The sequence below is a fragment of the Amphiprion ocellaris genome, chromosome 3, assembly GCF_022539595.1.
Source record: "Amphiprion ocellaris isolate individual 3 ecotype Okinawa chromosome 3, ASM2253959v1, whole genome shotgun sequence".
NCBI classification, from domain to species: domain Eukaryota; kingdom Metazoa; phylum Chordata; class Actinopteri; family Pomacentridae; genus Amphiprion; species Amphiprion ocellaris.
In genome coordinates, this window is record NC_072768.1 from 12,440,097 (window position 1) to 12,453,860 (window position 13,764).

The following is a 13,764-nucleotide window of genomic DNA, read 5'->3' on the forward strand; positions in this document are numbered from 1 at the left end:
GAAGAAGGAGGAGGATGATAATAAATTCAAAGAAAGGTTTACAGCTTTACTCTATATTCTCCTTTGAACTTCTTGAAAAATAAATTTTTTTTTCTTCTTTTGACTGGGTGGTACCTACATACAAAGTTCACCTGCTCCTGCTGACCTGAGTGACCGGGAGTGAAAATGATTTTTCCATCGCTCTCAGCTATTGAGCTGCACTGCCATCTACAGGCTGCTTGATTTAAATGCAATAACACAACCTTTTACTTCCGGGTTTTGTGTAAAGCTTTGAGTTCATCCTCCAAAGTGATAGTGCCACGCTGTTCTCTCTGTTCTCGTAGTTGCACCTGCAGATCTGCGGGTGTTTTTTTGCAGGTTTCAGGATGTATCACCAGCCTGTGCTGAAGAACAGGCGCACACTGCTCGAGAGAGCAGAGAAATTTATCTCAGATGTTTATTTCACAGACTGCAATCTGAGAGGACGGTAAGGCTTGTTTCATTCAGCAGCAGCGACTTTGGAGGAACTACAGATCAGTCAGCTGTTCTTACTTTCAGCTCGCTGTTGTTTAGTATCTTATTCATTCACAACGTTAATCTCATTTACTGCACAAAACGCGTTTCTGCATTTGGACACTAACCTGCAAGATAGTGCACAAAGAATTACACCCAACAGTAAGTTGGGTCAATATATAATTGAGGGACTTTTGAAGCCCATGGGATATATCTTGCATACATTTTTATTAAAACCAAAAAAAAAAAAAAACCAAAAAAACCACAAAAATCTAATGTTTTTTATGTTCATTATGATCATATCTTTTCAATTCCATAGTTATTTATGGAAACAATCACTTATTTAGAAAAAAAAATGACTGGATATCACTAAAATGTCAACTAAATAACCGTCCGAATTTAATAACCACCTTCTAATTAGCTAAACAGTAATAAAATGAGCTTATTCAAAAATATTTCTGATTGTGTTCTTTTTATTAAGTTGAGATAATCATGAAAGATATTTATTTTTTGGCAATATATCAAATTTTATATGGAAAATAAGGAATTGTATCTGTGTCCGAAAAATCAACTAAGTTACCCATTATAGAAACACCTCTCAATTAAGCATGTTGATTCCAGATCACATGACCTGCTCCACATGATGTCATTTCCTCCTGGAGAAAAGACTGGCAAGACTCCAAAGCTTTCTGAGTTATTTAATATAAAGTAGTGTGCGAGTCAAGTGTGGATATATGGCATGTCAACAGGTTTGCTATAATATCTTTGTAAATAACTTTCAGTTTTACTCAGTTGTGTATGTAATATTTAGAAGAATCTTTCTGTAAAAATGCCATGTGGTGTTTGGTTATAGGCGGCCATGTTGATTTTAGGCCTGAAAACAGCAAAAATGTCAGCTATGTAGCGGCCCCTTGGATTCATTCAGCAAGACGCAGAGAGTTTCAAACGAGTGTTGATTTATTCTCACTCTCGACCAGCACGTGTACCATAAGCACCGTGAAAACTACAGAATTAAACAGAATACAAAATGCCTCACTGTAGTATCACAAACAATTCACATATAAATCATGTTCACATCCAATACAAATAAACGCAACTCATCTGATAATAATGCATATCTAACATTTTCATACCTCATTCCGCCGTTCCAAGGGCGCTAATTTAAGTGTTAGCCATCAGCTAGCATGCTCTCCAGCACACACACGTCGCTGTTCAGAGCTACGAATACAGGATAATGAGGTAAATCACGAGGTAAACCTTTCCTTAATACAATTCAAACAGATAAATGTGATGTATAACTACTGTTTTAGACAGCTTTTTACCGTTTCTCCGACGATGCGTGAGCACAATGTTGTTTAGACAAAGAAACAGGAAGTTCGGCGTCACAAAAATCGCAGAAGAAGAAGAAACGCGCACTTAACAAAATAAAAGCGGAACAGACCACAAGGTGGCACTGCAGGACTACAATGTGTTCTTAATACATAAACAATACTGTGCAGGAGAAAAATAATACAATTTATCAGACATTTACAAGCTATGTTACCAACTATGTCAACTATGTTACAAAAAGTCCCGCAATTATATATTGACCCAGTTAATACTGATCTCTCACTGACCTATTTCATTAGTCGCCTCTCAGGTTTACTCACAGGTCGACATCCACATCTTATCTATAACAACTAACCTGATATGTCGCATTAAAGCCCATATTATGCTTCTATAGTTTATCTGCTTCTAGTTGCAAACTGCATATTGATGTGGTCACAACTGCACAGACACTGAATAAGCTTTTTGAGCATTTTTGAGTTGTTTTGGATTGCAGGGTATATTTAAAGCCCTGTGAGGCAAACTGAGATTGTAATTTATGATTTTGGGCTGTATACAGTGATCAAAAGTGTAAACTAAAAAAGTTTTTGAGCTGTTTAACTGGTCATAAATTCTCAGTCTCAACCACTGAGTTATTCCACACCCTAGTCAGGTATGGTGTTAAATTTTAGGTGTTCCAATGCAGCTTTTGCAAGTTATTGTGTCCCGCTATAATTATAAATAAAGTTTGATTTATATCAGTATATTTTATTTAGAAAAGTCAGAATATTTCACACCCCTGATCACTACGTCTTTCAGCTTTTACTTTGAAAGTGTCGTCCAGTATCAATCAGTAGAGCAGAGAGAGGAGCAGATAGACTAAAAATTAGTCTCTCAAACAAACAGTCACACCTCAAAAACTATTCGTTGTATTGAATAAACTCTTTCACAGTGTGGAGCAGAATCTTGTTTTCAGCAGGATGATGTATTTTCTTGGACATAATGTGCATTATACAGATTTGGTGGCAGGTTAGAGAGACCCTTTGTATTGGATTTTCACCTGCAGTTATGGGGCTCCGATGTAGTGGGAGTCAATGAGAGTTTTGCTCGGCACACTCTATGCTCTGAGATGATTTATGGGGAAAAAAAATTAAACTTTTTATATAAAATATTAATGCTGCATTTCTGTTTTTGTTCCCTATAACTACGTTTGACTCGGCTAAATGAATGATTGGTCTCTGCAGGCTTTATGGAGACTCTTGCCCGCTGGAATCCATCACCTCCTTCCTTTCCTCTAAGCGGATCACATTCACAGAAGCTTCCAAGCAAAACTTTGCACCTTATAAAGTCGGTGACACCTTTGGACCAACGTGAGTAATATTGTCAGATTTTATCACTCTCAGATTTTTTATTACCTCAGATCTTGGCAGTAACCCAAACTTGATGCTTGTTAAAGATGGTGGACTTGCTGGTTTAAAGTGACCCTGAAAATCCCAGAGTCCTGGAGAGGGAAGGAGGTTCATCTTGTGTGGGAGAGCGATGGAGAAGCTATGGTTTGGAGAGATGGACAGCCAGTTCAGGTAAAGGAGGAGCAGTTTTATTTGTTCAACACTACATTTATGTGCAGAAACTGTGTGTTGAACCCATGTGTAAACTGACGTGCAGTGTGTAACGTGCTATTTTGCTTTGCAGGGCCTGACTAAAGAGGGTGAAAAGACGAGCTACATCCTCTCTGAGTGTCTGAAAGATGAGGAGCCTCACAGGTCAGCTGACTAAAATGTGACTTTATTGCTGCTTTTTTGGACTTCTAGGCTTTTTTGACTGACATTGAATATATTTCTGCCCCTCTTTAGTATCACACTTCATGTGGAAATGGCCTGTAATGGGCTTTTTGGAGCTGGTCAGGGTTCCATGATTGCAGCTCCAGACCCAAAGAGAAAGTTTTCTGTGCAGAGAGCTGAGCTGGTGATATTTGACAGGGATGTGAGGCAGCTGATGACTGATTTTGAGATGCTGGTTGACATTGTAAAGGTACCGTCTGCCCAAACAGTGTGATGATAATACATCACCTTACTGGAGACAGAAGTATTGATTGAGGCAAAGATGAAATTGTGTGTTCCTCCTCCACAGGAACTGGGAGAGGGAGAGCAACGAGGCTACCAGGCCCTTTTCACTGTCAATGAGATGGTGAACCTGTGTGACCCGTTTGATCCCAGTTCTTTCTCCAAAGCCCACAGTCTGGCTCAGAAGTTCTTCAGCCAGAGGAACGGAGAAAGCCAACACACTGTCCATGCAATGGGTCACTGCCACATAGACTCAGGTCTGGATATTTATGTAATTTATCATTCTCTACGCCTGTAGCAGAGATACAAAAATGGTCCAAAGAATGCCATTTTAAGTCCAGTCAGATTTGTTGTCTTACCATTTAAGCTTGAATTTATTAGTTACTGCTGTAAATATCCTTTATATAAGTCTTATTTAGTGCACTTTATCTATTTTCTTTCTTATTTTATTTCTTCCTTATTTTTTGTTGAATGAAAAAACATGTTTTGTAGAAAATATGTGTAAAAAGGCAGGATTGTGGTATCTTTACCAAAGTTACTGTAGTGAATCTAATAGAAAGTACACTGTTTTGTTAAATTGGTCCGTATTTATCCACAGCCTGGCTGTGGCCTTATGAAGAGACCATTCGCAAATGTGGTCGAAGTTGGGTGACGGTGATCCGTTTAATGGAGAAGAATCCAGAGTTTGTCTTTACTTGTTCTCAGGTAATTCAACCCTGATACAGTTTTATATTGATCAATAAGCTACTACAAATCTGAGCAACCCTCTCCAGTTTTAAACTTATGTCTTTTGGTCCAGGCCCAGCAGTTCCAGTGGGTAAAGAGCTGGTACTCAGAACTGTTCTCCCAGATTCAGCATTATGTGAAGAAAGGTCAGTTTATTCCGGTTGGAGGAACGTGGGTGGAAATGGTAAATCTAATCTTAAAAATACAAAACATTGTGTATCTTAATAATTTAACTGCATTATGGGGCACACATTTGACACATTTGCTTGTTAGGACGGCAATCTGCCATCGGGTGAGTCCATGGTTCGACAGTTCCTTGAGGGCCAGCGATTCTTTAACCAGGAGTTTGGGATGCATTGCAAAGAGGTAGATATTCCTAAAACATGTCTACTTGACCTGAGTGAACCTCTGTGTGAAATATCAGCTATAATTTGTGATTAAAAATGCATCGTAAAAGCATCTTTCCTTTGTCTTTTTCAGTTCTGGCTCCCTGATACGTTTGGCTATTCCGCCCAGCTTCCTCAGATAATGCAGGGATGTGGCATCTCCAATTTTTTGACACAGAAGCTCAGCTGGAATTTAGTCAACACCTTTCCTGTAAGTACAAAGCACCCGCTAGCCTAAAAAACTGCTACAAAGTTTCATTTTTCAGTTTCGGTTCCTCTTTTTTGCAGCACAACACATTTTTCTGGGAAGGTCTGGATGGCTCCAAGGTCTTAACTCACTTCCCACCTGGAAATTCCTACGAAATGAAAGGCAAGATTGAAGACGTGAGTTTAGATTACAGTGCACATAACATAGTGAATGTTGAGTCTGTGAAGTTACAGTTCTCACAAAGCTTCCATTCATTCGCTTTTTTACCCCACAGCTGGTGAAAACTGTGAAGAATAACAAAGACAAAGGCAGAGCCAATCACAGTGCCGCGCTGTTTGGTTTTGGAGATGGGGGCGGTGGACCCACACAGCTGATGCTAGACAGACTTCATCTGGTTCAGGACACAGATGGACTTCCAAGGTCAGTTCCTGCCCCACGTTTTAACTCAGCAGTTTCCAGTAAAAATGACCAAATGACCAAACCCAAACCGAGCGGAAAACTGTTCCCACACATCAACTAGTAAAAGTTTTGTATTCATTTATCCTGCACTGTGAAACTTCTCTAAATGACGTTTTTCAAAGGGTGTGTCATCATGTAGGCAGGGATGAGTGATGTCTAGTGATGTCATGATTACAGCGTTTTACAATAGCAGTTAGTACATTCATGTTTTAGTCAGAATGAAAAACAATGGTTAACCAAAACCATCATTGCTCTCTTCCACCCACTTCTCAGGGTCCGAATGTCCAGTCCAGATGAGCTTTTCTCACAGCTTCAGGCTGACTCAGCTCTGCTGTGCACGTGGAGTGGAGAGCTCTTCCTAGAGCTGCACAATGGTACCTACACCACACAGGCACAGGTAGAATACAAATCTGCTCACACTCCTCAATGTAAGATGAAATGGAACTCCTTTAAGCGGGGGACCATGGGAAACAACTAGGGATTCCTCTGGACAAATAGAAGACAGAATATGAAATAACAAGAATAATAAAACAATAAAAACGTATAAATACATATTTTGCAGTATAAATATTATATAAAAAGAATGTGGTGTTATTTTACCCATACTTTGTTCTTTCCAGATCAAACAAGGGAACCGCCAGTGTGAGACGCTGCTTCATGATATTGAGATCGCCAGCAGCTTGGCACTGTGCCGAGACAGGACATTTCTGTATCCTGTGGAAAAACTCCAAGAGCTCTGGAGGTTCTACAAACAACTGTTAAAATTTTTGACGAGAAGAGTGACTAAGTAAATTGTGTCTGTGCTTACAGTTTGGAAATGGTTTCTTTGATTTTTCCCTTTTATAGGCTGCTTCTTCTAAACCAGTTTCATGATGTGATTCCTGGCAGCTGCACAGAGATGGTTGTGGAGGATGCACTAAAGTATTATGAAGGTACAGTTTATATTACAGCAGCTCTACATTCAAACCAGACAAGTTTATTTACAGTTTTCCACACAATCTGTCTTAGATATCCGGAGGGATGGTGATGCACTTCTGCGTGAAGCATGTGCAGCTTTGGGGTCGAAAGGAAACTCCACTGGTGTGTTCAACTCTCTGCCATGGGAGCGCCATGAAGTCATCCAGATTCAAGACGACACTGAAAAATCTGGTCTTGGTATGTTTAATACCAATAATATTTGTGTTGTTTCTTTCCAAACTACACCTTCATAACTGATGAACTCTCTGGTTTCTGTGTCTCTGTAGCTCTGGTGAGAGTTCCCAGCATCGGCGTGTCTCCTGTCAAAGAAACGCAGCCTGTGACTCCAGTCTCTGTCTCTGTTCAGGTGTGTTCTAAAGAGAGAGAGATCATTTACGTCACTCAGACAGGCTTGTCATGTAATTTTCCTAACTGAGTTGTGTGTAACGTTGCAGGCCGATGGCACCGTTCTCATGCAGAATGGGATTTTACAGACGGTCATAAACAAAAATGGCACATTGGCATCACTTCATTTGATCAGTGCAAACAGGTAGTTTAACACTACATGTGAAACACCTTATTCTTACTGTATTTGCAGTATCTGTCTCATCACTCTCTTGGTTTCAGAGAAACCCTCTCTGACGGCTGTTGTGGGAACCAGTTTGTCATGTTTGATGACGTTCCCCTGTACTGGGATGCTTGGGATGTGATGGACTATCACCTTCAGACAAGGTTTCACTCACTGCTGTTCAATCTACATTTTGTCCAAAAAAATCTGCATCACAAAAAGCACCACAGTAGGATAAGAATATCATAACACTAACAGCAAAAATGATCCTGTAGGAAGCCGGTGCTGGAGGTGGTGCAGCCTGTTCGTGTGGTGTCCTCAGGTGGACTTCGAGGCAGCGTCAGCTTCACCCTCAGGATCAGTGATAAAAGCACCCTCACTCAGGAGATTGTTGTGGATGCCACGTGTCCTTACATCAAGTTCAATACAGAGGTAATGTTTTTTTTTTTTAAATGTAGCATTTAGACTGTTCTAATAATGAAGTCTGACAAACTGCGAACAATATAAATGTAGATTAAACTAGAAATACATGCTGCTCCATCTTCTAACTTCAGGTGCAGTGGGCAGAGTCCCACAAGTTCCTCAAAGTTGAGTTCCCTGTGCGAGTGCGCAGCCCCAATGCTACGTATGAGATCCAGTTTGGTCATCTGCAGAGACCCACACACAGGAACACTTCATGGGACTGGGCCAGATTTGAGGTATGACACTGTGGAGTGAGGTTTATCAACCCTTGAGTGACCTGTCTGCATTATAGGACAAAAATGTGAGTGTTGCAGTCATAACAAATGCAATGCTGTTGAAATTCTTTTGTATTGTCTTTGTGTTTTCTTTCTCAGGTTTGGGGTCACAAATGGGCTGACTTGTCAGAGCACAACTTTGGAGTAGCACTGCTGAACGACTGCAAATATGGTTACTCCATCCACCAGAACACAATGACTCTGTCCCTGTGAGGTTTCCTGCTGTTTATATATATTACACAAAAACAGCAGTTCAGTTACAGGAAGTGAAATAATGCTTGCATATAAAAGTAAATGCCTTTTTCTTTCAGGCTGAGAGCACCGAAGGCCCCAGATGCCACTGCTGACATGGGGACTCATCATTTCTCATATGCAATCATGCCACACACAGGTAAGTGTTCCTTGTCTTTCTGAAGTGTTTTCTAAAAAGGTTTTCTAACAAATCTGTGTGTCAGGTTAAACACACATGTAGTGTGATAATATTGTTTGTTGTATAGGATCCTTCCAAGATGCTTCTGTAATCCAGTCTGCATACAACCTCAATTTCCCCCTGAGGTTGATCCAGTGCAGCCCTGACACCGTGCCCTGGAGTGCATTTTCTGTCAGCACTGAATCCGTCATCCTTGAGACCATTAAACAGGTATCGCATTTAACACTAATGTATGACAAAACAAAGCTACCGTCAGCTACTAGCTTGATTTAATGGCTGCTTACCTATTTACCGTAACAGGCCGAGGGTGGAAAGGGGACACTTGTAGTGCGTCTGTATGAGTCTCATGGGAGCAGCGTCACTGCCACTCTGCACACCACCCTTCCAGTCAGGGAAGCCTGGCAGTAAGCGTTTCTATTCTTAGTCTTGTAGTCTGAAATCTTTGTTGGTCTATTGTCTTCTAACAACAAAACCCTTTTTTCTTTCAGTTGTGATCTCTTGGAAAGACCAGACCCCACCCAGCCAGCATGTGTTACTTCAGAAGGAATTACTCTGAACTTCAGTCCCTTTCAAATTGTGTCACTGTTGCTCATGTTGTGACTGGATGAAATTTTACCAAGTCTTAGGAAAGTGACAGTGGTACTGTAAATAAAGTTAGTGGTTAGAAATTGGTTGACGAAATCATGGCTAGGAGTATTTCCACCTTGAAACTGCTGCAGACTGATGACTGTCCCAAAGACATGGACTGACTTCTAGGGTTGACACATAAGACTAAAGAATCAGCTTGCAAAGTGGGGTTTTCTGTATCATTCTTCTTCAGAATTGGTTTCCCCTTTAGACATGCATGTCTGAATTACTGAAATATTTCAACTTGCCATTGTGTAGCGCTGTTTGAATGTTGGAGCAAAGTTATAGGTGAGCTGACATAATTGAGCTGGGAGGGAGGGTGGAGAAAAGTGGGGAAGCAATGGTGTGGAGTTACACCCGAGCCGTTTAAGGCAGAAAAGGATTATTTTCATTAAAAAAAAAAACCTTTTAAATATGTAACTTTGACACACAGATGATTTTCAGGGGTTTCATCACTTAACAGAGAGAGACTAATCAACATTATGCTGAACACGATGTGGTGTTGTTAGGTTAAAAGTTCGTGACACTTCAAATGAAAGACATGGTTTTAAAGCATGTCAGGAATAATGTGATTAATTTGCATCAAATCAACAGCCACCTTTATACAAACACTTCTGTAGAAATTATTTTATTTAAAAAGTAGTGAATGGTATAAAAATATAAAAACTGTCCCATACAGTGATGTCTGACATACAGTGTTTGTTTTTCTTTGCATCCTATCTGGTGCCCCTCACGTTTTGCCTTTTTGGACCTGCAACAAAGACAACTATGAGATAAAAATGTTACGTTTTTTTAACAGTCATCCAGTAAAAAAAAAAAAAAAAAAAAAAAAAAAAAAAAAGTTTTATTTTGAGAGAATGCCATGAGTTCACCTGCAGTCGTCTCGGCACTGCTACTCTTCCTCGTACGTGCATTTGTTCTTGTTTCACGCTGTGGTGTGTTTATTTCCCTGGTCTTCTCAGTCTTTTTTCTCGTTGATCCGGCTTCCTTTTCTTTCTTTGGTGTTTTAGTCACACCTTCCTGTTTGACCTTTTTCTTTGCGGTGCTTTCAGAGCGACTTCTGGCCGCCTATAATGAAATGAAACTGTTGTTAGAAACACCGCTTACGAGTTCACTGCTGGTCAGGAAAGAAGTGATGACTCACCTTCTTCTTGTCTGTGTAATCATGGTCATCTTCTTTCTTTGCTCTCTTTTTTGCCTTAGGTGACTTCGAATCTTGACAGAGAAGAAAGGATTGCTGTTAGGCCAGATTCTTGAGAACAAACGCTCAGTTTCATTCAAAAATGAAACTTACCTTTTGGTGCCAAGGGCCCTGCCTCTCCCTGAAATTAGAACGGTGGATATTAGTATCGGTGTTATATGGTAAGAAATCCTTAGCCACAGATTTAAAGAACCAGTATGCAGGATTTAATAGCATCTAGCTGCAAGAGTTCAGAACGTCATTAAGAAAAGCTACAATGGCTACTAAAAACACAAAAAGCCCTCTCCAAAGTAAATGTTTGGTTCTGGCCATATGTAGAAACATGGTGGACGTCATTTAAATGTGACAAAAACAGAATTCATTTTTTAGGCGAGAATAGACTCATGAATACTGTATTTCTGCCAACAGATTCACCTAAATCCTACAAACTGGATCTTTAAAATACAGGTTTTTCCTTAAACTCACATTGAACCACATAGTTCTGCCATTGTGGTCCCGGATAGATTTCATTCCATCTACGTAGTAGCACTGCAGCCACGCCTCAAAGCCTGAGTAATCTGCCTTCTGTGGATCGTAGCCCTTTCCACCTGTTCACAAAATGTGTACAAAGAATGAAACCTCCCACTCAAGGTGAAAGACGGCAGGATATTTGAGTCTCACACTGGATCAGACTAGAGAGACATGATAACCCACCAAGGTTCACCACCTCCAGAGGTACTGTATGACAAAGTCTGAGCAAGTCAGCTGTCTCCTGTTTCACCCCACTCTTTGCAGCTTTCTTCTGGAAGAAATAAAGAAAGACGTTGTTCGAAAATGCAAAGCAGCTGGGCAGCAGCTGAAAAAAAAAAGTGTTTTGTGTGGCCTCTTTCACCTTTGTGTCTGAGATCTCATTTTTCACAGGCTTCTGATTTCCAAATAAATCTTCTGACTCAAGGCTTTCCAGTACAGCCCTCGCAGGCACGAATGGAGGGATGTTTAGCCTAAAACAATGACAGAACTTAAGGCCCATTCTTTTATAAAACAAAAAGGCTCTTCTGTTTTCAATGCGAGTTACTACGTTTACCCACAGGAGACTCATGACAGTGAACCATTCACATCCTATCTGCAGGGAAACAACCTTGATGCTCATGAATATGGGTGATTGCTTTGTTTTGTTTTGGACATAACTTTCTACAGTAGAAAACATGCTGTCAGACTTTTTCTTCAAACCCAAAACACACAGGAAATGAACTTTATTGAACTAAGAAAAGTCTATGTCGTCTTTTAAGTTTAACCTTAATTTATGAGGATTATAACAAACCAGCAAGGCTGCGATCTGTTGACATCTTGGACAGTCATGTGGTTTTTCTTTTTCTTTTTTAACTGTATAAGGGACTCTCTTAGTTTAATACCTCAACTTAGGCTATCTGCCGATACAGAACAATGAACCAGTGTTGGCTTCTTCCCAAATTTAACATCTGTATACGAAACTGTGTTGAACTCACTGGGGTCATGAACTCTAATTTGAACCTCAAATTGACCCGTTCCTTTTTGCTTCTCCCAAACTGAGGCTGGGAGCTCATTCAGACCCTCTCTGTCTCTAATATGACCCTGAGAAAGGCAGATGCTGCAAAAGAAGATACATGAGAGGGAGACAACTGCTGTAGGAAAAACATTGCTTGGTTAAGATTAGATAACGTTTACTCTGACGTTACGGAGTAGACAAGTTGTCTCCCTATTGGGCTGTAATCTAAATTCCTCCCAACTCAAGGTTGAAGAGAATCCTCAGAAGTGATGCCACCAGTGCTCACATCACTATGTTGCTTGTTGTATCACTTCTCCAACATAAGCCATCTGAGTCTCCAGAGTGTCTCCGAATTTGCCTCTTCATTCGTCTCGACATCGCAGAATTCCCTAACACTTCGAATATTTTGTAGATTGAACAATTATTCTTTTGAAAACTCAGCATATTCATTCATTTCTCATAGACTTGTTTTTCGGGTGAATCAGTATATCATGGCCGATACACAATCTACTCACTAAGGTCAGTGTGACGGCATTGAGCATTGTGTCCTGTTTGTGTATGTTCATTACCTAAAAAGGATTTCAGCCCTCAGGTAGTTCCCGATACCATTGAAGTACTTCTGATTGAGCAGGACTTCACAGATGGGCCTGTCAAAAGCCCGGTCAGACAGGTGTGACACGACGTTCTCCCTGCAATATTTGTCACAGATCAGTCACTGGTAGCAGTATTGTGTCTGACAAGATGACACAAGATGACACCCTCGTCATTACTAACCTGAAGCTTTCGTACTCAAACATGATGCAGGGCCCTCTGCCAGCCTGCCAAGTCCCATTGGGATGCCAGCTGCCAAACCTGCGTGCATCTACAAAGCTCAGCACTCTGCAGGGCTTCTCTTTGGAATAGAACCGCAGATGGGCATGTTTTGGAAGCTCATCCTCTCCGGTGAAGCGGAAAAAGCCTGACATCCCAAAGCGAAACACTATATCCATGGGTTGCACCGCTTGCCCTGCCTTCGCTCTCTGCTTCGGCTCATCACTCTTCATGGGCGTCAGGGTGAGCTTCACTTCCTTCCCTCTGGAAGTGGCTGTGATGCGGTACGCATCACAGGTGAAGGGCACATCAGGACTTTTGCTGACCTCAGACTTTCTGACCGCTCCACTAAAAACCACTCCTTCACACATTTTGTTGACGTACAGGCTGGCCAAGTGGAGCTCTGGACCCTCGGGCATTTTTGCTGGAATAAATGGTGCTGAACTGCATGAAATAAAGATCACATAACATATCTCAAGCAGGGCCATAGCATTAACGTCAGTTTACATAATCCAATTAAAAACGTACTCAGGGTGCAGGAGTTTTAAGTTCTTTTGTTCAGACATACATATGTCTGAACTAAAGAACTTAAAACTCCTGCATTAGTAAGAAGACATGAACGTTTTGAGCAGAGACTCATGGTGGGTATTTTAGAAGACAATTCAGAAACTGTAATTTCCATTTTTCACATGAATTGGTGGAGTGTGTTTCTACAGTCCTAAATTTCAGCCTTAAAAGCAAAGTCATGCACATCCTAACACACACAGAGCTGTACACCTACATTACTCACCTGATAATACATGACACATCTTAATGCTTTGCTTTTACAGACTAAACAGCACGGCATCTCACACACGTGGCTCGTGTTCTGAGTGTATTTTTTAAAAAACTATTTAATTAAATCTGAGTAAAACATTGTTTATGTGCATTACACAAACCATAATAAAAGAGGGACGTATAGGTAGACTGCTGCTGTGTTTTCATTGAGCTACAAAAGCATGACTTACCCAAAGCAGGAATCAGGGCTGGGCGCTAAAAAGTGCACTTACACAACCTATAGAGTCTACACTCTGCAGAGCTGTTGCTGAGAATATGCACATGAGTACATGTATGTAAGTGCAGCAAGAACGTGCAGGTAAAAGCACGCACCGAAAGGCTTTCATAATGTGTTACCAAACAAGCTCCTTGAGGAACTATCGCGAGATTTCAGCGCTTGTCATGCCAGTTATTTAAAATCGAGAATTCCTCGTGTATTTCTATTCTCAGTGTGTATTTTATTGTTCTCTAATCA

General features: G+C 40.7%; 2 protein-coding genes across 5 annotated transcripts; one reads left to right on the forward strand and one right to left on the reverse strand.

The window, feature by feature from the left end:
- Nucleotides 1–274: 274 nt before the first annotated feature.
- man2c1 (mannosidase, alpha, class 2C, member 1) lies at nucleotides 275–9,649 on the forward strand. Its single transcript, XM_023298029.3, has 26 exons — nucleotides 275–466; nucleotides 3,042–3,167; nucleotides 3,254–3,377; nucleotides 3,490–3,560; nucleotides 3,651–3,828; nucleotides 3,928–4,117; nucleotides 4,459–4,565; nucleotides 4,660–4,770; nucleotides 4,860–4,952; nucleotides 5,067–5,183; nucleotides 5,261–5,356; nucleotides 5,455–5,600; nucleotides 5,913–6,036; nucleotides 6,260–6,381; nucleotides 6,486–6,571; nucleotides 6,648–6,794; nucleotides 6,884–6,963; nucleotides 7,052–7,146; nucleotides 7,224–7,328; nucleotides 7,440–7,596; nucleotides 7,719–7,862; nucleotides 8,001–8,110; nucleotides 8,213–8,292; nucleotides 8,399–8,541; nucleotides 8,632–8,735; nucleotides 8,820–9,649. Exons 1-26 carry the CDS (start codon nucleotides 366–368, stop codon nucleotides 8,929–8,931), a joined length of 3,069 nt encoding a protein of 1,022 aa, XP_023153797.2. The 5' UTR covers nucleotides 275–365; the 3' UTR covers nucleotides 8,932–9,649.
- neil1 (nei-like DNA glycosylase 1) lies at nucleotides 9,571–13,764 on the reverse strand. Of its 4 annotated transcripts, none has more exons than XM_055009335.1 (10): nucleotides 13,481–13,764; nucleotides 12,438–12,917; nucleotides 12,233–12,352; nucleotides 11,031–11,139; nucleotides 10,853–10,937; nucleotides 10,625–10,746; nucleotides 10,253–10,280; nucleotides 10,103–10,173; nucleotides 9,831–10,026; nucleotides 9,571–9,724 (listed from the first exon to the last, which is right to left on the reverse strand). In XM_055009335.1, exons 2-10 carry the CDS (start codon nucleotides 12,890–12,892, stop codon nucleotides 9,675–9,677), a joined length of 1,236 nt encoding a protein of 411 aa, XP_054865310.1. In that variant the 5' UTR covers nucleotides 12,893–12,917; nucleotides 13,481–13,764; the 3' UTR covers nucleotides 9,571–9,674. The 4 variants fall into 4 exon arrangements, with proteins under 4 accessions (XP_054865310.1, XP_054865311.1, XP_054865312.1 ...); XM_055009336.1 differs by having other exon boundaries at nucleotides 10,106–10,173; nucleotides 10,853–10,940; XM_055009337.1 differs by having other exon boundaries at nucleotides 9,571–9,709; nucleotides 10,853–10,940.